The sequence below is a fragment of the Copadichromis virginalis genome, linkage group LG2, assembly GCF_057382275.1.
Source record: "Copadichromis virginalis isolate Kocher_CV1m ecotype Utaka linkage group LG2, C_Virginalis_male_GT1.1, whole genome shotgun sequence".
NCBI classification, from domain to species: Eukaryota; Metazoa; Chordata; class Actinopteri; order Cichliformes; family Cichlidae; genus Copadichromis; species Copadichromis virginalis.
Window position 1 is genome coordinate 32,160,738 of NC_140619.1, and position 19,872 is coordinate 32,180,609.

At 40.9% G+C, this 19,872-nt stretch overlaps 2 protein-coding genes across 3 annotated transcripts; one reads left to right on the forward strand and one right to left on the reverse strand.

Moving 5' to 3' along the window:
- Positions 1-1,403: 1,403 nt before the first annotated feature.
- zdhhc5b (zDHHC palmitoyltransferase 5b) lies at positions 1,404-14,459 on the forward strand. 2 transcript variants are annotated; one of them, XR_014914865.1, is made up of 12 exons: positions 1,404-1,530; positions 3,397-4,897; positions 5,352-5,473; positions 5,657-5,814; positions 6,345-6,517; positions 6,664-6,766; positions 6,891-6,982; positions 7,243-7,375; positions 10,021-10,129; positions 10,290-10,396; positions 11,172-12,207; positions 12,537-12,600. XR_014914865.1 is itself a non-coding variant. In XM_085430314.1 (12 exons), the coding sequence occupies exons 2-12, from the start codon at positions 4,749-4,751 to the stop codon at positions 12,640-12,642; spliced, it is 2,178 nt and encodes a 725-aa protein (XP_085286440.1). In that variant the 5' UTR covers positions 1,404-1,530; positions 3,397-4,748; the 3' UTR covers positions 12,643-14,459. The 2 variants fall into 2 exon arrangements, 1 of the variants encoding a protein (XP_085286440.1); XM_085430314.1 differs by having other exon boundaries at positions 11,172-12,097; positions 12,537-14,459.
- On the reverse strand, positions 14,101-19,866 carry tmx2a (thioredoxin-related transmembrane protein 2a). Its single transcript, XM_085430357.1, has 8 exons — positions 19,606-19,866; positions 19,397-19,457; positions 18,782-18,895; positions 17,666-17,742; positions 17,207-17,313; positions 15,650-15,715; positions 15,411-15,540; positions 14,101-15,307 (listed from the first exon to the last, which is right to left on the reverse strand). The coding sequence occupies exons 1-8, from the start codon at positions 19,792-19,794 to the stop codon at positions 15,128-15,130; spliced, it is 924 nt and encodes a 307-aa protein (XP_085286483.1). The 5' UTR covers positions 19,795-19,866; the 3' UTR covers positions 14,101-15,127.
- Positions 19,867-19,872: the final 6 nt, after the last annotated feature.

Below are 19,872 nucleotides of genomic sequence, written 5' to 3' on the forward strand. Positions count from 1 at the left end.
ACACTAATGTGAATTTAGGTTTTAAAGCTGTTTTCAAGCAAAACTGCCCTTTCTTTCTTTCTTGTTTGTGCTCCTTGCAGCTTCACTGTTACAGCTTTATTCCTCTCATTCATATGCATGTATTCTATCTTGCTTTGTTAACTTTCCTCTTCTCTCGCCAGGCTCTCTTCTATCTGCTTCATACTTTCACTACAGATCACAATGTTATCTGCAAACATTATAGTCCACGGATACTCCTGGCTTACCTCATATATCAAAATGTCCATCACAATTACAAACAAGAAGGGTCTCAGAGCAGATCCCTGATATAAACCCACCCCGACCATGAACCCAACCAACTGATTCACTAACTTTCCGCAAAGCTCTTAAACTCCTTCTATCATCTCAATACACTCTTTCACTGATAAGTATCTTTCCATCTCTATTCTTAACCATCCAAACTGCTGCACATCCTTTCCAGCTTAGTCTCCAGTCTCATAAGCATTTTCCTTTACCAACTAGCCACTAGGAACTCCTGTCTACTGTCTGTCTCCCACTTTTTCTTCGCTACCCTCTTCCATTTGTTGTGCCAAAAGTGATTGCGTGCCAAAAACTGATTTCCAGCGTTTCTGTGTATTTTTACGTTTAATATCTTTATGTATGTTGGTAAATAGACTTCGGTGAACACTGTTTATATAAAAAAAATTATAGAATTAAAAATATAGAATTAAAAAATTATCTGTGTTTCAAGTATCTTTATAACTCTATTTTATTGTACTTACTTTATAACCAATCTGGTCCTGTATCCCCACTTAAAGTATTTTTACAGAACTATTGTAATATTTGCTGCTATTTCTGGAGTCCTCTTGGCCAACTTACATTTTTAATGTTAATGAGATTTTTTTTAACTGCATAAATAAAGGTTATATAAAAGTCACTGCCAAAAACTGATTGCGGCTTCTACCTTCTTGCACGAATGTTGTTTGTGGCTCAAGATAACTTTATGTCATCCATGAGGGACGCATTTGACATATGTTTCACATATTATAGCCCAACAAGTTACTTAAAGCAGTTTAAATACGAGCAATCAGTTTTTGACAAATACCGGAAATCAGTTTTTGGTAGACGATCACTTTTTGGCACAACATTTTGAACACTTGCCAGTACTTCTTCATTCCACCATTCAAACGCAGCGCTTGTTTGTTTTGTTGCATACAAATAGTACCTTATTGTCTTTTAGAAAGTGTATGAAAGTACTCACATGTTCCTAGAACATAATACATAATCGTTTTAGGGTTAATCTATATAGAATTACTTCTAGTAACAAACAAACAAAAAAATACTGGCCCATCACGCACAGTGTTTTTCTTTTCCCAGAGTCGACGCCTTCCATGTCTGTGATTGGCTGGTTGCCCCACCTGAGGCCTGACGGGCTACTTCCGGGATTCCTACGTCGGCCTAGCAGGCGAGCTAAGTAGGTTGCTAGCGGCTAACTCAAGGAGGACCGAATCGACCCACACCCTACAAGCAACCTCGTGTGTTCATGATTAGGTGTGTGTTTTACCTCTTCTTTTTAGCCATTTTTCAGGTGAAATTCGCCACAGTTGTTTCGTCAGTTGTTAATGAAAATCTATTTGCTACTGTACAGCTCTCATGCTAGCCAGATAACTAATGTTAAGCTAACTCTTATAGCTGTGGTAAAGGATCGTACAGTGTCGCAAAAAAACTTTAGGCTAGGTAAAAAGCTCACTGTATGATTACCTACTCAGTATCTTGTGATTTCCAAGTATGGGTCGTGTTTTAATCGGTTTTTGTAGGTCGCATGGGCTACTACTTCTCTGCGGCTTTTGGATTTAAAACAGTGGTGTGTGTATTTTTATGAGGTTCACGGTGTTGGCAGCTGATTATGATAACGTTAGCTGGTCTTGACTGAATCCTAGCATTGCCCTGGCCTGCTGTTTAACGGTTGGTATGTGTAACGTTTCATTTTGAGATGAAGTCAAAGTCTGTCTATGGGTGTAGATTTAAAGCAGACGGCAAAAATCAAGCGCGAGTATGTCACTGTTACAAGGAAAATGTATTAAATTTGCTTGACCGGTTGTAGCATGCGATGTGTAGATTGTTGCGGTGACATGATAAGCAATGCTCGACACGGAGATTTTAGGATTAACATGTATTACAGTGGTGGTGGTGGTGGTGGGGGGGGGGTAGTTTTGGGGCAAGTGCGATTATTACCTACTGACACCTCTCTCTGCCATTTGTTAGTACGGATGGTTGTTGACGAGAGAGGTGTTTCCAAACGATCAGATTACACTGTTGCTTCGGATCCGTTTTCAGTGTACTCACAGACTAGTTTTTCTACAAGAGTTAAGGAGTATGAGCGTGATTGTGTGTGTGAAAGGCGTGCACCTTTTCCACAGATCGTTGTGTCTGTGTGTTGTTTTCAGTTTCCCTTCGTGGAAGGTATTTCCATCTGACAACCTGAGGTCACTGAGGTGGTGACGGGGTTATGGTGAAATACCCACACTGCTTAAGGCAAGCTTGTAGAGAAAGGAGGAACTTGGTCAGTGAGTCTGGTTTGTTGTGAAATCAAACTAAGACCTTTGGCCTGTGATTTAACAAGGAAATACATTGAAGGCTACCTGCAAAACATTGTAGTATACATGTTTTCAAACATATTTGGTAATTCTATATTCCACGCTTATGGTATGAGATGTATTATGCATTGGCAGTCAGAGATGCAAAGATTTAATTTGCCACCACATAGGACAAAGATAATAAATGTAATGCAAATATAGTGGTTATCAAAAACCCATTACTCTAATCCCGGGTTTCCAAAATGGTATTCCTAAAGGCAGGTAGGACTTCACTTCAGCATTGCAAGGGGGCTAATTCAGAATTAGGAATCAACCTAATCTCATCCTTATCTTTGGACTGTGTGAGGAAGGCAGAGTATCTGGAAAGAGCCCACACAGACACGGGGAGAACATTCAAACTCCACACAGAAAGGTCTCAAACTGGATTTGAACCCAGGACCTTCTTGTCATGAGGCGGAAGTCATCACAAATATTGTTCTAGCGACACAAAAAAATAATAAGATTTTAATTTGCCATATTTCTACAGGTCAGAGGGTCTGATTGATAGCAGGAGGGGCAAAAAGATTACTTTCTGTGTGATTCAAACTGCTAAATTGTAGTTGGCATGCTGTGTTCCAATGAAGCAAAATTGCAGATAGAAGTGCCTTGCTATATAGACTTTGTGGGACTATTAATGTAGGTGTACTGTGGGAACAAACTGGTTGGACACTACTGATCTGAACCAAGGGCTCATTAAAGCTTCAATTATTTGAAACAAATTCGTTCTGGTCCTGTCTTTGTTCTGCTCATTGAGTTTTTGTGTGATTTATTTTTCTTACAGGGTTGTCCAGCAACTTGCACAAAGAACCCAAGTGTGAAAGAAGAAAAGGAGCCAAAGATCTTTTTGTTTTTTTTGGGGAGGTTTTGGTTTGTTTATTTGAGGGGGGAAAAGGTGTGAATTCCATCTAACCATGTGACATCCAAACTCTACGTGGCTTTCTTTAGGAGACGCAGTATGGGAAAAGAGCTCAACCTGCAGAGAATTTGGAGGTGGAAGACCCAATCCCAGCAAAAAGTGGTGACACCTCGGTGACATACACGGGACTTCCATGTGGAATGAGTTGGTTTTGTGCCCTTAATGACACAGACTGACAACAGGAGTCTCAGAAGATCCAGGGGACTCCACTTGGTTTTTTGAGTTATTTTCCTAGTAAATAAAAGGCTAGACATTTTTTTTTTTTTTTTTTTTTAATGATTTTTATTTTCTTTTTAATAGCAGCTTTTTTTTGAAAACAAATCCCAGCTGGACTTTAGTTTGATGTTAAACGGCTTCCCACAACTGGTTTAAAACTGAATTTGTTTGTTTAGTTGTTTTCCCCTGTGGACTAAGTTTGAAATGCTGGAACTCTCCCTCCTGCCACTATCCTCAGTTTCTTCCACCCACCCAGTGCCTAAATAAGCCTTCTCGGGAGGATCACAGAAGTCATCAGCAGCTGCTGCGCTCAATCCTCTGCCTGTTCTCCTCCATGTGCTTCTGCTCTCGGCCTGTTGACTGTACACCCACTACCTCTTTAATTTTTCTGGTCTTTTCATTTTCACTGAGCGGGATAATCAGAACTGAAGCCCAGTGATGGAGCATTAATGTAAACCCTGAGCTGTTCCAGTGTTTTGTGCGTGAGTGCTGGTCCTTTCGCGTATATGCACAGCAGTGTTACGTTTGCACTGGTGCCAGGGAGTAACAGTAGAAGATTAGATTTATTTATATTGTTGCACCAAATACAGTTCCATTAAAGCCATACAAAAATATTTATGAATTACCTATACATATTTTTGTATCACACTGCTCTTGTATAGTTTTGCTTTTATAAGCTTCTATTAAGATTATGCACACAAATATTTACAACAAGCTGTACACAGCAGTTTGTATATTGCTATGTAAAAATAAATAAATCTGTTTTTAGTGATTATATTAGTACTGGGAGACATTTAGTTTCTGGACACAGAAAACCCCTAATGTTTCCCTTTATTTGCTGCTTTGCATAGTGTTGGTTTTCTTTTCCAGTCAGTAGCTATGGCCCCTCCTCCCAGATGAACGCCACATATGCCATTTTGACCTGGAAAGCACCCCTTTACAGCAGGTAGACAGTAGATAGCTACCTCTCTCTGTCTTCCTCCACCCTCTCTCTATCTCTGATGCCTGGCTTCAGCAGTGGGGGGGTTGGGGGAGGAGTAGGTGGCGTTGCTTCTGCTCCTCCCCGTCCATTTCGACCCAGCCGGTACGTCCCGGTGTCTGCAGCCACCACTTTCCTTGTCGGAGCCACAACGCTCTTCTTCTGCTTCACGTGAGTGTTTCTTGGTTTTGTTTCATATCAAACATGGGTTTTAAAGGGCCTACATGTGTGTACATACACATGTGTTTGTACATGCTGGAGCGATGTGTAAACATCCACATGCATTATGTTCAGTGTTAAAATAAGTAGGGTTTTTTTTTTTTTTTTGCTGTTCTTTTAATGTTTTTTCAAAGTAAGTTGACAGCTTTTCAGGAACATTTGTTCATAGTTTATCGCAGCCACACCTGTCACCTCCCCAACACAAACACAGTCTCCTATTTCTGCCACTGAGCAACTTCTGTGGGCAGTTGTTTAGCTTGCACATAAGCTTATAAGAAGTTGATGGTGGAGTGTGAAATGTTACTTGGTTACTTTTTTTCCTTTCCACATCTTACCACTAAGTGTGGGGATTGGTGGAAGCTTGTCTAACTGTAATTTTGTTTCCATCCTCCTTAACACTCTCCAGGTGCCCATGGTTGTCAGAGCATTTCTCCTCTGTCATTCCTATATATAATGCCGTAATCTTCCTCTTCACCCTCGCCAACTTCTGCATGGCCACTTTTATGGATCCTGGAATCTTTCCCAGAGGTGAACTTCTAGAAAGTAAAATGTCACGTCCTAATGATGCATGTGCAATACTTTTAAAGTACATGCAAAATAAGACTATTTGTTCGAATACTCACTGCCTATAAAGTAATTTAGAGAGACCGTGTGAGATGGTTATTAGGTGATTATGATACAAGTTTAATCTCAGGTTGTCTGTGTCTGCAGCGGAGGAAGATGAGGACAAAGAGGATGACTTCCGCGCTCCACTCTATAAGACAGTGGAGATCAAAGGCATCCAGGTGCGCATGAAGTGGTGCTCAACATGCCGCTTCTACCGACCACCGCGCTGCTCGCACTGCTCAGTGTGCGACAACTGTGTGGAGGTACATAATTATACATTTATCCCTGCTTAATAATGTTGACTGGGTATTCTTGTGGCTCTAAATTAGAAATGAATTGGTAGTATCATACAGCAATGAGTGAACTTCATTAAAAATTGGATAATGTTTTGTAATTATGTATGCTAAAAATCTTTTAATTAAAATTTCTGTTGTTGCCTTGGTTATGCTATTTCTTTTTAACCTATAAACTAAATGGTAGGGAAACACAATCTTGGAAATCTGATGTTTCCATGAGTTTAAGCACTTAATGTAATAAAATGACCTAAATGACTGTTATATATTCATGTTAAAATGTCTTTCAGTTTTAATAGCAAGTCCTAATTTCACAGTGGGCTTCTATACACTCCTGTGTGGTTTCACTACACAGCCTAGATCTGTCCTATTCTTAGTTTTCATGTGTGAGTGTGGGAGGTGGAAATTGTGTGGACATGCAATATGATGTACTGTAGTTGTTGCTTATTCTTATCGTTTCCCTCTGAGAGATATCTTTTAATCTTTTTATTTATTCTTAGGATTTTGATCACCACTGTCCTTGGGTGAACAACTGCATTGGTCGGAGGAATTATCGTTATTTCTTCCTATTCTTACTTTCTCTCACAACCCACATCATGAACGTATTTGGCTTTGGCTTGGTTTATGTCCTGCACCACCAACAGGAGTTGGACACGCCAGGTGCTGCTGTTACGTATCCTTTACTTGGCATAAGTCTGTCATAGAAATGCACAACACATTATGGAACTCTCAAACACAAAACACATCATTGGAATAGATTTTCCTGTGTCTTATGACAGGGGTTTTTCTTTTTGTGATTTCCTTGACAACCCCCACCAGTATGGGTGTGATGTGTGTGGCTGGCCTGTTTTTTGTCCCAGTCGCTGGTCTGACTGGGTTTCACATAGTGCTGGTGGCTCGCGGTCGAACCACAAATGAACAGGTACATACCAGAGGTGGTTGTGCAAATCACGGTCTGCATCACTGAGATAAGTCAGGCATGCTTTACACTGGTTAATGTGTTTTTGTTAGGTATGCAACTGTTTTATCTCGCTTCCTCTCCGTAGGTGACAGGGAAGTTTCGGGGAGGCGTTAACCCTTTCACCAACGGCTGCTTGAGGAATATTACCCATGTACTCTGCAGCTCCCAAGCCCCCAGGTCAGCAATCTTTCTTCTCTGCACTCATCTATTTACTCCCCCCCGTTTAACACTCAGCTCTGCAGTTATTCCTTTTCCACTACCTCTTTCTTTCCATTGCTCTCTTTCCCCTTCCACTTTTCCACCCTACTCTTTTATAGTTCATTCTGGTCTGTTGAGGTAATTAAATATCTAATGCAGACCTTTGGAGTGAGTGGGTGAGGTGTTGGTCAACAGAGCTGGGTTGTATCTTTTTGAATACGTGTGTGTGTGTGTTATAGATACATAGGTCGTTGGCGGGGCCGGCAGATGGTGGAAGTTCAGCCACCTTTTCTTAGACCTGCTCTCACTGAAGCTCAACTAGAAGCCAAGGTCTTGGACAACGGCATCCAGAATGACCGACATAGCACTAGGGTGAGTTATAATGAATTGAACAAACACATGCAGTCTGTACAGAGAAGTCTGGATATAAATGGCCTGATAAATGGCCTGTATTTGTATAGCGCTTTATAACAGCTCCACAGATATGCTATATGTCTATATTATTACTGTGGTATGAGTTTTAGAGAAGAGAAATCTGGTGCACAAAATATTTCATCAATTTTAATTTCATGTTTAAATATTAAAAGGTCAGAAGCAACACAAACTCTGGTTGTTAGCAGTCAGCTAATGTAGTTTATATTGGTGCTGCAGCTGCTGGAAAGTAGCAGCAGGTGTAGTTTTGCAGACCATACTATTAGTAGAGATTAAATAACTTAATAGTAGTCTTCTTCTTCTTTGTGTTGTTTTGTCAGTATTTTCCAACAAGAGTGGTTCAAGAGTTGTTGATCACCACTAGCTGAAATGCATGTGAATGGTTTAGGGCTGCATTTCAGCTAGTGGTATTGGAGATTTTGTTATAATTAATGGAATTATGATTGCAGAAAAGAATTGCACGATATTGAGCCACATTGAGCTACTTGTGGAAAGCATCTTAATGGTAGTGGCTTTGTCTGTGATAGTACTCCCAAAAACACTGCAAATACAGTAAAAAATATCTGGATTTAAAAGGAAACAAAAAAAACAAAAAAACAGCAGTGTGATACTAGAGCTGGGCGATATGAGATTTTTTCATATCACGATATGTTTTTTTCATTTCAGGCGATAACGATATCTATCACGATATAAGCCAAATAACTATATTTGTAAGATTTAAATGTGCCGTTGCTCACAAGTAAAATGTGAAATAATCAGCAGCTTGTTTTTATTTAAATATTTATTTCCCATAATAAGTTCAACAGGGTAGATGTACTTAAGGAACATGAGACTTTTTCAGATAAATAAAGGCAAATATTGCAAACTACACAAAAGGCAGCCGCTAAAGTGTTTAAGTTTCAAAATAGAACAAACGAAACAGACTAAATTGTCAATTCCACTTAGAAACAAAATATTAATTCTAAAAATAAATCTTAGTTTGTTTTACAGAAGAACAGACAAAATTGACTAACTTTTGTCAATATCAAATAAACTGAGAACTAAAAGGAAATTCTCAATCTCTCCTTGTTGTATAGCTGAGCTTTTCAAACAGTTTTAACAGTTACTTTAGTCTGACAAAAGCCGAATGACGAATTAGCGCTTCCAGTCAGAGACTGAGGCTACGTCCACACGTACACGGGTATTTTTGAAAACGGAGATTTTCCGTTTTCGTTTTAAAAAATAATCCGTCCACACATAAAGGCAGAAATGAAGGAAAACGCTGCTATGAACATGCCAAAGCAGCAGGTGGCGCTAGATTCCTAACCGTGCAGAAATGTTGGCCAATCAGAAGTCTAGAAGCCTCGGTGGGAAAAAGTAAACAAAGCTGGGGCATAGAAGCAGAACCGAGTCGTATGTGTGGACGGACAGTAACTGTGTGTATATGTAAGCATTTAAACACTGCAGAGAGTAGAATTAACAGTATTGTAGAAATTCATTTCACCGAAACAATAACGTGGTGCACAGTGTGACGCATGCACCAGTTTATTGTATTTCCAGACTTGCTTTCGGCACAATTTACAGTGCACGCTACTCTGTTTTTTGTCAGACTTGAAATAGCCGAAATACCTTCACACTACGGAACTTCTATGGCTCTTCCGTTCGACAATCTCTCCGGCATTGGAACCATCATCTGTTTTCTCTTTGGTCACGCTCGGTTGATTTTTCTAGTCGGCACACTCATTTCCTCCATTACGCGCTGGCTGCTTCCCAAACAAACACACGTGCGGCTTGGCACTTGTGCTGTACGTAACAAGTCACGCGACGTGACGCTGCGGCTGTGATTGGTTCGGCTCTGCGCTACTTAATTTGGATTGGCTGACCTGTTTTGTTTTTTTTGTTTTTTTTAAGAGGACAAGAGCGGCGAAGTCTATCGCGATAGTTTAATTTCTCTATCGAGTAAAAGTTATATCGCGATACATATCGTTATCGTTCTATCGCCCAGCTCTATGTGATACTATGAGTCATGGATTGGTCTCCCCAAAGCCTGGAACACTCTACATGTGTTCGGGATGAGTGGGATCATCTTGACAGAGAACAGATCAAAATGCAGCTAACATGCAAAGAAGAGTCCTTCTAGAAGCCTGGAGAAGTGCTCCTGAAGACTACTTGAAGAACATAGTAGAAAGCTGCCTGTGTTGAAGAATAAAGGTCATTGTATCAAATATTAACTTGTTAGTATTACCATGTATCACCATCTATGTTGTGAAACTGCGTGTTTTGAGAGAGGTGTGTGTCTGTCGTGACTCAATAGCATGGAGGGCAAAACTCAGAACATTCAAGAGTTTGTGTGATGGAAGATGCTTTTTTTTTTAAAAATTAATTAATTATTTTACATTTTCCCCTCAGTCATTGGGTGTCAAACTTTCTTTTCTTTTTTTAATGTTTGGTTATGAGAAAAGATAATTCACTCCCACAGGATCCTGAAATTGTCTGCAACATTAATCAGATATCAAAACCTGGAAAACGTTACAGATGTAGCCCTCTGTTCCAGGCAGTCTGATTTCACTGAATGGCTTTTTGTTTTCGGTCCTCATCCTTTCCAGTCCAAGAGTAGTCTAGATCAGATGGAGAGCCAGTCAGCGGATGCAGAGGCTCCACCTCCTCCAAAGCCAGAGCTTCGTTACCCTGGCCTTCCCCGTGCTGACACAGAGGGTGAGATGCACATACAAATGCATAATTGAACCTAGGATTCCACTTTGTATGACAGAATATGCAGAGAGAGTTCTTAGCTTTTGTGTAAATAGATGAATATTTGTTTTCTAATCATAAACAGACCTTGTTCAAATGTCACTTTTGGTTTCTTGTCACTCAGAGAGCAGCTTGCTGACTGAAGCACCACCTACGCCATCAATGTATAAGTACCGGCCAACCTTCAACAGCCCAGGGAGAAACCACACTGCACTCACACATCCCAACAAGGTAGATCTTAGTTTACAGACACCTTAAAGTGCTCTGTGTAAACCATGTACGAAAAGGAAAAAATAGCTGAAGTTAATTACATTTAAAACGCAGACATAATCAAATCAAAATACCATCTGCACACAGCCTTGTTGATTTATACATAGCTTAATGAGGAAAAACTCACAGATGTGCTCAAGCTTAATGCGTGAAACAGGGGAAGCGTTGGTGGCTTATATGCCCTGCCCCTCTAAATCCTTAATGGTTAATACATGCCCCCTTTTTTTTTTTTTTTTTTTTTTTTTTTTTTTACTTTAAATTGTTCATTCAGTGGCCATCGGTTGATCAGTAAGTCTCAGTACGTGTGTATACCTGTATCCCTTTGGCTGTCTCTGTGTGTTTGAATGGATCTGTCCTTTTCCCCTGAGACTGCATTGACTGCAATGTATAGTTCATGTTCCATATGTTTTTGTATTTCCATTCATTTGTTGACACACACAGTCTTTGACATGCAGTGTTAGTGCTTGTTGAAACCAGTCAATATTCCCAATCCAGTAGTGTGATGATTGAGTAGCACACCGGTCAAGCATCCAGTTCTCCCCACCACTCTTTTATTTATTTTTTTCCCTGTTTAAAAATCTCTACAAAATTGCTTTCTGTTCTCTGCTTTCTATTCCCACGGCAAGGTGGTAATTTTCATCTTTCTCCCTCCCCTCTTTACTCCTGCTTTCATCTTCATCACACTTTTCCTTACCCTCTCCCCTTTGGTCTGTTTCTCCTCCTCTCTCCTCTTCAGATGATCCGTGGAGAGAGTCTTGACTCTCCATCTCCTTCCATCCTGCAGTCCAGCCGCCAACCTAGCTACCGCTCTGAGCCGAGCAGCTTGGATGGAACCACAGTGGTGGGGGGAGGTGTAGGGGTGCGCAGAGGGGGAGGGGAAAGGGGCGAGGGCCCCGGAGGCCCTGGCGGGACTGCTGGTGGGGTGTTAGGGGGCATGTCAGGTTACTCCCTGACTGGGCGCTCCTACACCTCCTACCCATCCTCTCTGGTTCTGTCCACTGGTGGCTCACACTCCTCCAGCCTGCGCTCAGCACACACTGCACATAACCCGCTGGCCACGCTCCATTCAGAGGGCACCACAGACACCAGCTACAAAAGCCTGGCCAATCAGACACCTCGGAATGGCAGCCTGTCCTATGATAGCCTGCTGACACCATCCGAGAGCCCAGAGTTCGAGTCAGCCGCCCACGAGCTGTCACCACAGAAGCCTCATGCTCCATTTCTCTCTTCAGCTGTAAGGGGCCAGACTGAGGTGGTGTCACCCAGTACTCCGCTGCAGGGCTACACGTCGCCCTTTCTCTCAGCTCAGATTGCCCAGCAGAGGGAGGGGCAGCTGCTCCAGGGCTCTGCCACTTTCTCCTCCCCCCACAAGGCCTACCTGCGTGCTGTCAGCCCTCCCCTTCCCTCCTCCGCTGGGCCACTTGAGACCCACCACCTGCTTCAGCATAACCAGGACTTCTCTTCCCGTCCCCCTCGTAACCCTTCCTCCTCATCCTCTTCTCCTGGGGCTCGATTGCTCGAGCCCCCTGTCTCCCCGCCTCCTCGTGGCCTCTCCCTAGGCAAGTCCCTGCCTTACAATATGGAGGCAGGGCCTCAGCACAAGCCTCGACTTGCAGGAGGAGGCGCTGTGCTGGGAGGGGGAGGAGGGCAACAGGCTACACAGTGAGTAGTGATCCGTCGCCAGATCCGTCAGCCTGCTACTCTTCTTCCTCCTTTTCCTACTACTCTTCCTTCCTGGTTTGTGTCAGCCCTCCTCTTCTTCCATGATCTGTGTGAGTCTTCCTTTTCCTCCTTCATGTTTTACTTACAGTCTTTACCTGTTTAGTGCTTGAATAGTAAACTGTGTCTGTGTAAGTCTTTTTGGTTTAGTTGTTGGAATGTGACATGTCTGCCCATGCTGCTGTGTTTTGCCTTGTAGCCTTTTGTGTCTTTCCCCTGTCCTCACTCAGTATAGTTACCGAATGCCTTACAAGATCTCGTGTAAAGAAACTTCTGCGGTTAGTGCTTTATTTTCGAAAAAGAACCACTCACCTGCATCTCCCTCTCTTCTCTCTCCTCTACCCTGATGTGGCTCCTCCCCTCCCGATGGCTGTCCAATCAGATCCACCTCTCGCCCAGTCTTGGCTAATCACACCACATCCAAACCAGGGGGAGGGGTGAAGAAGGTAACCGGTGTCGGAGGGACCACATATGAGATATCAGTTTAAGTGACAAACATCCCACATGATCTGCCACAAGGATGGGAGAAAGTCACTGGACAACTTCCACTTGTCTTTTACCCGAGCTGGATATTATTCATGACTACAGGCTCCTGCTGCGCTGGACTAAGGGAGCAGGCCTGTTTGGTACTCACTTTATTATCTTTGTAATGCCACTGGCCAGTCTTATCTGCCAGCCTTTCAGATTTGAACAAACAATTAGCCACTTTGTGAGCCATAGACTGATGCGACTGTATCATCACAGCTGGGTACAGATTTGTCTATAGAGCACGCATAGCTAGTCAATGATTTGCCATTTTACTTTGGTACATTAGCACAGAGTACTGACAACAGTGTCTGACACTCATAGAAAGGATGGCCTTTATCCAGTGGATGTAAAACTTTAAGAGGGAGGATTTCGGACTGTTGACCAATAATAATGTCTGAACGGACCACACAATCTGTATATTGATAAGAATCATGGAGTAAAGAGTCCAATCTATAAAGACAGTATCATTTTAGTTTTATAAGTCTTTTTTTAAATATTGTTTTATATAAATGTATACAGATTATTATTGGGTGAAATTGTCAGGTATTGGAGATGACTATTGATAACGGTGGCAGTTATACTGTATGTAATTATTCATGAAAGCGATTTAAAAATCAGTTGCCTGTTGAGAAATGATGGCTGCATCAGCTATTCAAAGTTTTTGCTGGAGTTTTCACTGTCCAAAGAAGAAGATGATGATGATCCTTTGGTGGACACCTGAAGTGGCAAAAAATTACAGGTTGTTTTTTTTCTATTCTTTCTTAAAAGCCACAAAGAAATGTTAATTCTCACAATCGCAGCACAAGCATCTTTGTGGAATGTACGCTTGTAATGTTTATGCTAGAGACATTATGCAAAATCTGTTTGTAGCTTTAAGATCATCGTATGTCTTTTTGGTGTTTTTATTCTCTTTTCTTTCTGAGAGGTTTTTGTCTGTCAGTCAGTCAAGATGCTAGCAACCTTATACCTTTAACAGATGGCCAGCCAAATAGGAGAAGCGGGGAAGGGCTTATTTATTTCACCAGTGGAAAGAAACTTTGTAGTTCTGTACATGATTTCAAACCAGTCCCAGATAGTTTGTTTGTTTTTTTTAAAGAGAAAATAGAAACTATGGTTATATTTCATTAAATTTTAATGCCATGCCACTGAATATGTAAGAGGGACTGGTTTGAAATTGGCCAGTGTGTTCGTTGGGGTTTGTTTATTTTCCTTGCCTTGAGACCATTCGTAGTGAAGCATGTTTTTATTTTTTCTAATTATTTTAATTTTTTTTACACTTTTCTTTAAGTATTTAGAATTTCTTGCTTCATTTGCTTTTTTTTTTCTTGTTAAAAGGAACACTTCTCACTTTGATACCCACAGCCATGTTAAGAAAGGGATTAATCAGAAGAGGAGTGTGTTTGTTTTTCACGATTGGGCATTACAGAAAGCTTATTTATTTATTTTTTTTCTGTAAAGGCCCACAGCAGTGTTTGCAGAATGTTAAAGGGAACATGGCACATCATTTTGGGGGAGAAAGTACATGCTTGAAGCACACAAATATCACTGTTCAGTACGAGTTTTATACCCTACCAGGCTGTGTCTTCAGTGTGCATGTGACTCTTTAAAAAAAAAACTTTATTTTTCGGTTCATTGCTGCTTCTCTGGCGTGCATTCTTGTGAGATTATTGTCAAACGCCTATCCGGTTTCTGTGCGAGTGGCATCCAGAAAAAAAAAAAATATCACAAATGGCACAAAGCAGCCGTCGTACAGAGAAATAAAGAGAACCTGTGTTGACTTTTTTTTTTTCTTCCCGCTCTGGCCAAGGGATGGTGGCCACTGAACAACCTGAACCTATGTGAGTATAGCAAGTAACTTCTATGTGAGATAAAATATTGCTGTTGTTGGCTGTGATGAATGGAACGAGTTTCAACTATCTGTAATGAGAACATTTAAAAAAAAAAAAAATTCCAAAATGGCCTTATAAAGAATTTTTAAAAAGATGTCGTGTCAGAATAAAAAGGTCAAACTGTTGAAAGAGAATGTGTCTTGGATTTTATCATTGCACGCAGTCTTACTTTGTTTCACCTCAAGCTTTTACTTTGGCTTTTCTGACACAAAAGTACACAAACCAGTCAATAAATACAGGCAGCAAAAGAACCAATGACACGTTGACAAAAGTGGAAAAAAAATTAGCAAAAATCTTTTTTTGTTCGTCAATAACTTAGTGTAATAAAATGCTCCAAAATCGCTGCTGCTTCAATCTGCATCACACACAGATCGTTTAAATAAGATCGGCGGTTATGGGTATTTCCCCACAATAAAGACTTACAGTGTAGAGACTATTTCTTGTGGTAGTGGAGCCTGTTTTCTTCCCTTAAACTAAAAATATTTGGCTGTTACAATAAGGAAAGTAACAGAAATGTTAAGAGCAAAGCAAAGACTTGATGCAGCCCCTCTCCTCTTCACTGGTCTTTCTTGCTCTCTTTTGGCTGCTCCATATTGTCGGTGTCAGGAGGAAGCTCCTCGCCACCCTCTTGTGGCTGAGAGCCATTCTGCTCCTCTTCCTTCGAACCATGGCTTTTGTTCAGCTTCTTGGATTTCTGGAAGAGCTCGTTGAGGTTAAACTCTCGGATGATGTTCTCCTGTGGGTGATATAAAATGTATTTCTACTGTCTGCATGTGTAAGCAAGCAGCATCTACTCAGGTCTTATTTCATGTGTTTTCTTACAATCTGAATAGACGTACCTCGTTCATGGTCCAAGATACAGCTCTACCTTTGCTGTCCACCATTGGACGCCTCATAACTTCCCGTCCTCCTCGAAAAAGCAGAACTGAAGGTAGCTGCTTGGCCAGAGGAGAAGTACTAACCCTGTACCTGTTCAGAAAGACAGTTAATACCAGTCAATAGAATTCTAGAAAGAATCGAGCAATACTGGATAATTAAAGACCATTTATTAAAGGCAAAAAAGCCCCCCAAAACTGACTTCTTTGAAACCTCTTCATAGCGACCAATGTCTATCTTCCCAAAGCGGAGTCCAGCACAGTTGTAGCTGCAGAATATAAAGGACGACACATGAGACATTTGAGACAAATATACAGCTGTTTCTCTAACATGAAGTAAATTACATTATCTTGCATTTGAAGTGACTCTACAACAGGGACACCAGCAACAATCAGGCATAATGTATCTGCAAGGGTATTGTTTCAAAATGTTAACTAACATCTTGGATCTTTTTTTTTTTTTTTACTTAGTGTCATTTCTGTTTTCAAATAAGAAACCCTGACTGAGATTAAATATCATCTAGACTCTTCTTCTTTTCTATATCAGCACATAATTAAAAAATAATTTGGTCCTTAGCAAGTCTTAAAATTTAGGTAAATGTTACCTCATATGAACAATACCACATGACGTGTTTTACTGTGTCATTAACAAAAATGCAGAAGCAGTGTGTGATAAACTAAGCACATCCTTACAGCTTCCATAAGAAATTAAGAGGGTAAGTAGCAGTTGGGTAGCAGATCCATAAAAACAGATGTTTTGGCAGCTTTTCTGGTCCGAAGCGTTCAGGTGCGTATCAACACACACCTGTCTTTCCTGCTAAGGAAAGTCTTCACTCAGGGGCTGCTGCTTAGGACTGAACATGCAGTTTGCCCTTCGTGCCTCCCTCTTTGAACTTTTTGTTAAACCCTGTTCATAGTGTTGAACTTTGCTTGTTAACCTTGGTATATGGGTGAACTTAGTTTGATTGGAGTTTTGTGATGCGAATTTGCCTTAGTTAAACCTTAACTTTGACCCTCGTCTGTGTTATCGTATTATATGTTAACTGGTTGCACAGTGGCCTGCAGAATGCAGCCCTGTCGGTTTTCAGTTTGAATTTCTGCAATTAAACCTTTTCTTCATTTAGTTTCCTGTGTATGTATGCTTATGTATGTTATTCCTCCCTGTCCCCTAGCAGTGGGGGTCGTAACAGGCCATAACATGCATCGCCATGTCTGGAGACACCCAAACAAAGCTTATAAGCCACAAACACCTCAAAGCAACTGTCAAGCACGGTAGTGGAGTGCTGATGATTTGGGCTTGTTTTGCAGCCACAGGACTTGGATACTCCACTGAGTGGACCATGAACTCTTCCACATGTATACCCATCTCTCCAAAAAACTAAACTTGGTCAAAAAAAGGGTCATGTAGCGGGACAATGATCCCAAGCACAGCAGCAAATCTACAACAGAATGACTGCAAAGTGTTCAAAGTGTTCCGATGGCCCAGTCGAATCCAGACCTCAATGCTGTGCATAACTGCCTCACTGCAAACCTCAATGAACTGAAGCAATGCTGTGAAGAACAGTTGTCCAAGCAAAATTCCTGCACAATTTTTATTAAGTATTTAATGACATGGTGTATTATGACACGTGTCTATCTGAAACTGTATTCAAATCATTTTAAACTTGGTAGGAACCAGGTGATTTAAAAAAAATTATGTTCTGAAATATTTAACCTTAGAAAACCTGAATGCGACTGAAGTAAAGAGTGTGATTTCTTACTTGAGAGAAAGGTTTGCAAAGATGGGAGCAAACGACTGACAATCAGAGGACCAGTTGGCGTAGAATTCAACGAGCCATGTGACACGACTGTCCCGCTGCAGCTCCTCCTAATGAGTGAAGAACACAAAGTTACACTCAAACCAACCCACCCCTCTGAGCAGGGCATGATCAGTTAGAGAGTTCGCTTTTTTTTTTGGTATTTTAGTTTAGGAATTTTTAAATGTCAGACATACAATTAATATAATATCATATAACTGGATTTCAGTGTTTGATGGAAACTGCTCTAATTTCAAACAAAATGATTAATAGACTCAATCACTCCATGAACTTTCAAATAAAATAACACTCCCAACTGATTTAACTGTAAGTAATTCCCACCTCTTGTTTTTATCTATCATTACAAAGACCAGTGGCACTACTATACATGCAAATGGTCAGCTGATATCAGACAGGACTCACGTCGATGGTCTTGTCACTGAAGTACTTGATGTACTCTGGGCCCATGTAGAGAGGTGGCTGACAGGTCATGACAAATGCTGCAGAAAATACACAGATAAACAGACTGATGAGCTTAAAAAGGATAAAAACAATGTACATTTTACAGTTTATCCAGTGGTAGTCTCTGTTCACCTATGATACTTTGGTAAAAAACATTTTTATTTGTGTTTTTTCTTATTTAAGTTTTCTCATTTTATGTTTCCTTTCTTAAATTCTGCCATCTTGTCCTATGTTTTTATGTAATTTGATTATTTTAGGTGTACACTTTGGTCAACAGCTGTTTTTAAATGTGCTATAAAGATAAATTTGACTTTGAATGAATTCTTCTTTTGTTGGGGGGTGGGGGGTTGTAAAGGACACCGTTTTTATAAATTACACAATGGCACCACCTGTAGGCCAGTTAATAAAAAGTTCTGATTGCAGAAAGCTCAGAGAAGTTTCTAAACAGGGCTCAGATTGCTGCTTTACCAGGAGAACACTTCACAGAGAAGATGTGAAGCTTTTTCTTAAAATAAATACATAAATCTTTGCCAGATGAAAAATTCAGGACTTCAGAGTAAAAATACTCATTGCACCTCACCTGCACTGGAAAATAATCTAAATATATACAAGAAAACTGGTGATGTCACTTTTCTGTACAGTGATAACACCGACTTCCCACTGGATGGTATTCAGATGAAGAAAAATTTGTCAAAAGTGTGAGGACTTTTATCAGTGGAATGAGCTTCAAGTACATTAGATTAATGATCATTTTTTACAGCAGTAACAGAAATGGGAACTAATTGCTGTTGCACATTATGTCTCAGAAACACTGGCTCAAGGAGAAACCCCTTGATGAGCTTTAGATATCAGTACAAGGTGAATACAGAGGGCTGATTAATTTGGCATGTCAAAACAAAACAAAAGACCACTCCTATTCTCATTAACATATCTCTTTAACTAATGAATGAGTGCAGCATCACTGCCTTAAGACTGGGGATGGTTAATGCAGTAGAGTTGTGCTTTTCTAATTAAGAACCACTGGTAGACACAGTTTACACTACACAATTTTAAAGGTGGTTGTGACAGACCACTGACCGAGGCACAGTGCAAGGTAGAGGATGCCAAACCGAATGTCCATCCTGAAGAAGAGGATACAGTTGGCCACTTTGCTGAACATTAACAAGTTCCCAATGTGCTGCTCCACTGTGACTGAGGAAACAAAGAGCAGGGAACAATGAATGAACAGCAGAGGAACACCTTCATACTGTTGACCTTGCAGTGTGTAAGTGAACCCCTCCCACTCCCTTAATGTTTACACAACAAACCCAAAGTTTACAGTGAATCACTTTACAGATGTGTGTTCTCAGTAGAGTGGGGGTTCCTCTCAAATGGCTTATCAGATCAAGGAGTGGAAACAGTTAAACATCAGACTGTGTGGTTAAAGATTAACAGCAGCATGTAATAAAGACACAAACAAAGCGACCTTCCTGACTTTATCTAAAAAGTTAAGGTCAACAAATAAATCACAACATATCCCGGTGCTTCCTATGATTCGCTGAGTGGTTTGGATCATTGGCCACATGGTTGATTGGGCCACTTTTTGTGATGTGACAGTTTATAGTGTAAACACACTTTCATCAGTAGGTTTACACATAAGACAGTGTGTGTGTGTGTGTGTGGGGGGGGGGGGGGGGGGGGTAGACTACTCACTAGCTCTCCTGTTCTTCATCATCACTATTGCACTGAGAAACATGAGGATCTCCAGCTCTCTCTGTAAAACAAAAGGAGCAAAATCATTAAAACAAACAAACAACAACTTTGTGTCAAGTTTATTTACTACTTCTATTTATTTCATATTTCAGAGGCTTAATTAGCCCCACCAAAGGTAACCGCAGCTCCCCCACCACCACTATGCTCACCCAGTCAAAGTCACAGGAGTTGCCGTCCTCGCGCTGGGTCACCAGGTGCTCGCAAAGACCTGGAGTCTTTCGCACCACCACGAAGGAGATGGTCAAGAGGAAGGACGTGATATAGTACGGCTTGAGCAGCCATTTGTAAATCTGAGGTAAGTGATACAAGAAAGCGCAGAGTCCCGTGAGTAAACCCATGCTGACGGAGAAGACGAACCACCGCGACAGAGTGTTGGAGGAGAAATGACAGCTGGAGCTGTTGAGCTACGGTGTTAC